Source organism: Merops nubicus, unplaced genomic scaffold (genome assembly GCF_000691845.1).
Source record: "Merops nubicus isolate BGI_N331 unplaced genomic scaffold, ASM69184v1 scaffold28663, whole genome shotgun sequence".
In the NCBI taxonomy this organism is placed as follows: Eukaryota; Metazoa; Chordata; class Aves; order Coraciiformes; family Meropidae; genus Merops; species Merops nubicus.
The window spans coordinates 4,979-7,085 of record NW_008601425.1 but is presented as its reverse complement, the minus strand read 5'-3'; the positions used below and the strand labels follow the sequence as shown (position 1 = coordinate 7,085).

Here is a 2,107-nt window from a genome sequence, read left to right as displayed (position 1 = left end):
CCCCAGCCCCGTGGTGACGGGCAGCGTGCTGGGCGTTGGCTGCGGCACCGTCGCGGGGCAGGTCTGCAGTGCACATCAAAGAGCGCTAGTGAGGCCTGCACGGAGTGTACCTGAGCTCACCGGGCTTGGGACGACGTGGGGGTTGACACCATCAGGCTGTAATTTTCCACATTCTGGGAAACTTTTTTTCTGCTTCCAGAGTATCCTCCTGCTGTATGGGACCTACTTGGCCGGTTTGACTGACAACGTCAGCTCCCCACCAGTCAACCAGTCCTTGACGCTCATCGTTGGAGTCAACCTTGTTTTCCTGGCAACTGGCACCATCTGCTTAGTTCACCGTTTCTTCCGTGCTTGGCACAACTTGGTGTTTGGTTTCACCTCTGGAGGCATCTTCATTTGTACAACCACAATCAACTGCTTCATCTTTGTCCCACAGGTATGCTGCCACCTCTGTCCCACCACCCGGCTGGAAACGGGCACATTTTTGGTGTTTAACAACAGCAGCTGTGTGGGCCCAAGCGCTTATTTTCCTGCTGCTTTCCCCAAATGTTCAGGCTCATCTGCACAGCTCCAAGCTGCTGGTGGTTCTGCAAGTTCTCTGAGCCTCCAGAGAATGCAGGCACATTGCAGAGCTGCTGCTCAGAAACCCTCCTGGCAGCCACACAGAGGGCATGCGTGGAGGCGAGGCAGCTGCTGTCCTCTCCCTCCACCATGTGGGTGGTGGGATTGGTCCTCTATGCAGTTATCCTTTCCCCACACCCTCCAAGGGTTTCTGCCTGTGACAGGGATGGAGCCAGGCTTTGGCTATCCAGATGGCCTTGCCAGGCTCAGAGGCTTTGTGGCTGCTGGTGGTCCCCAGGGAAGGCTGTCCTCCTTTGTGCTCTTGGAGAAGGAAGCTGGGCTTTGCCACAAGTGAGAAGGAGGACGTGGAGATGTTTGAAGGAAGCCTTTTGTGGTGAGGCAAAGCTCTGCTACTTCCTGTGTCCTCCAGGAGCAGCCTGGTGTGCCTGGCCACGACCCTTAGTGGGGGAGAAATGTTCCTATTGTTACAGGGAGAGGAAACAGTTGTTTACTCAGTTTTATGTTTAGAGGGATATTTGGGCTCAAGGAAATGAGGTGAGAAAGGGAGGAAGAGGTGAAGCTGAAGAAAGAGCACATCTGTGCAAGAGAGGGCTCAGGGGATCTCACCAATGTGTATAAATACTGCTGGAGGTGGAGCAGGGAAGGGGGAGCCAGGCTTTTCTTGGTGGTGTCCACTGACAGGAGAGGGGACAATGGGCACAAGCTGAAACACAGGAAATTCTATTTAAACATCAGAAAAAGGGCTGGGTTTTGGGGTATTTTTTGGGGTTGTTTTTGTTTTTTTTTTCTGTGAAAGTTGTGAAGCACTGGAGCAGGTGGCACCAATAGGCTGTGGAGTCTCCACCCTTGGAGATACTCAAGACCCAGCTGGACACAGTCTTAGGCAGCCTGCTCCAACTGACCTTGCTTGAGCAGGGTGAATGGACTAGATAATTTCTAGAGATGCCTTCTTACCTCAGTTGATGTAGTGTAACTGCAGAGTCCCAACTTGCTGCTCATCTGAGCAGCTTTTGGGAACAGGATCCAAACCTCCTCTGACAAGCACCAAGCCTGCTGGCAATGCTCTGCCAAGCACCAGGTCTCTTGGAGAGAGGGCAGAGGAGCTGATGAGCTGTACTTGCACTCTGCCTGTACCATTTTTCCACAGTAGCCTGGGGGCCTTGAACATTTCATTTAACTTGGATCTTTTAATTCATCAGCTTGTTTTTCCTAATGAGCTCGCTCTTCTATTGCTCATCTGAGATCGATAAGCAGCTGGAGCTGGGCTGCACGAGGCTTCCACACAGACACTAGAGGAGAAAATGGGATCCTAAGCGTTGCTGGTCTGCAGCTTGTCACTGGCGATTCGGGGCTAAGGAGGCGTGTGTGCCTCTGCCTTTGTCTGTCAGGGAGCAGAAGAAGAGGGAGGGGGCTTCTGCATCCTGCTTAGTGCAGGCACTGACCCTCTCCGCGCTGGAAGCTGGAGCCAGGGACAGGGTAGGGCTCCGATGGGCGGGAGGCTGCCAGTGACACCGCAGGCCCTCGC

General features: G+C 53.6%; 1 protein-coding gene across 1 annotated transcript in view; it reads left to right on the top strand.

Moving 5' to 3' along the window:
• Positions 1 to 199: 199 nt before the first annotated feature.
• GPR156 (G protein-coupled receptor 156) overlaps positions 200 to 2,107 on the top strand; it is a gene marked incomplete at both ends in the record, with an annotated part of 3,621 nt that continues 1,713 nt past the window's right edge. The window contains one exon of the mRNA XM_008937996.1: positions 200 to 436. Within this exon, the coding sequence (XP_008936244.1) occupies positions 200 to 436 (237 nt within the window). The remainder of the gene's footprint in view (positions 437 to 2,107) is intronic.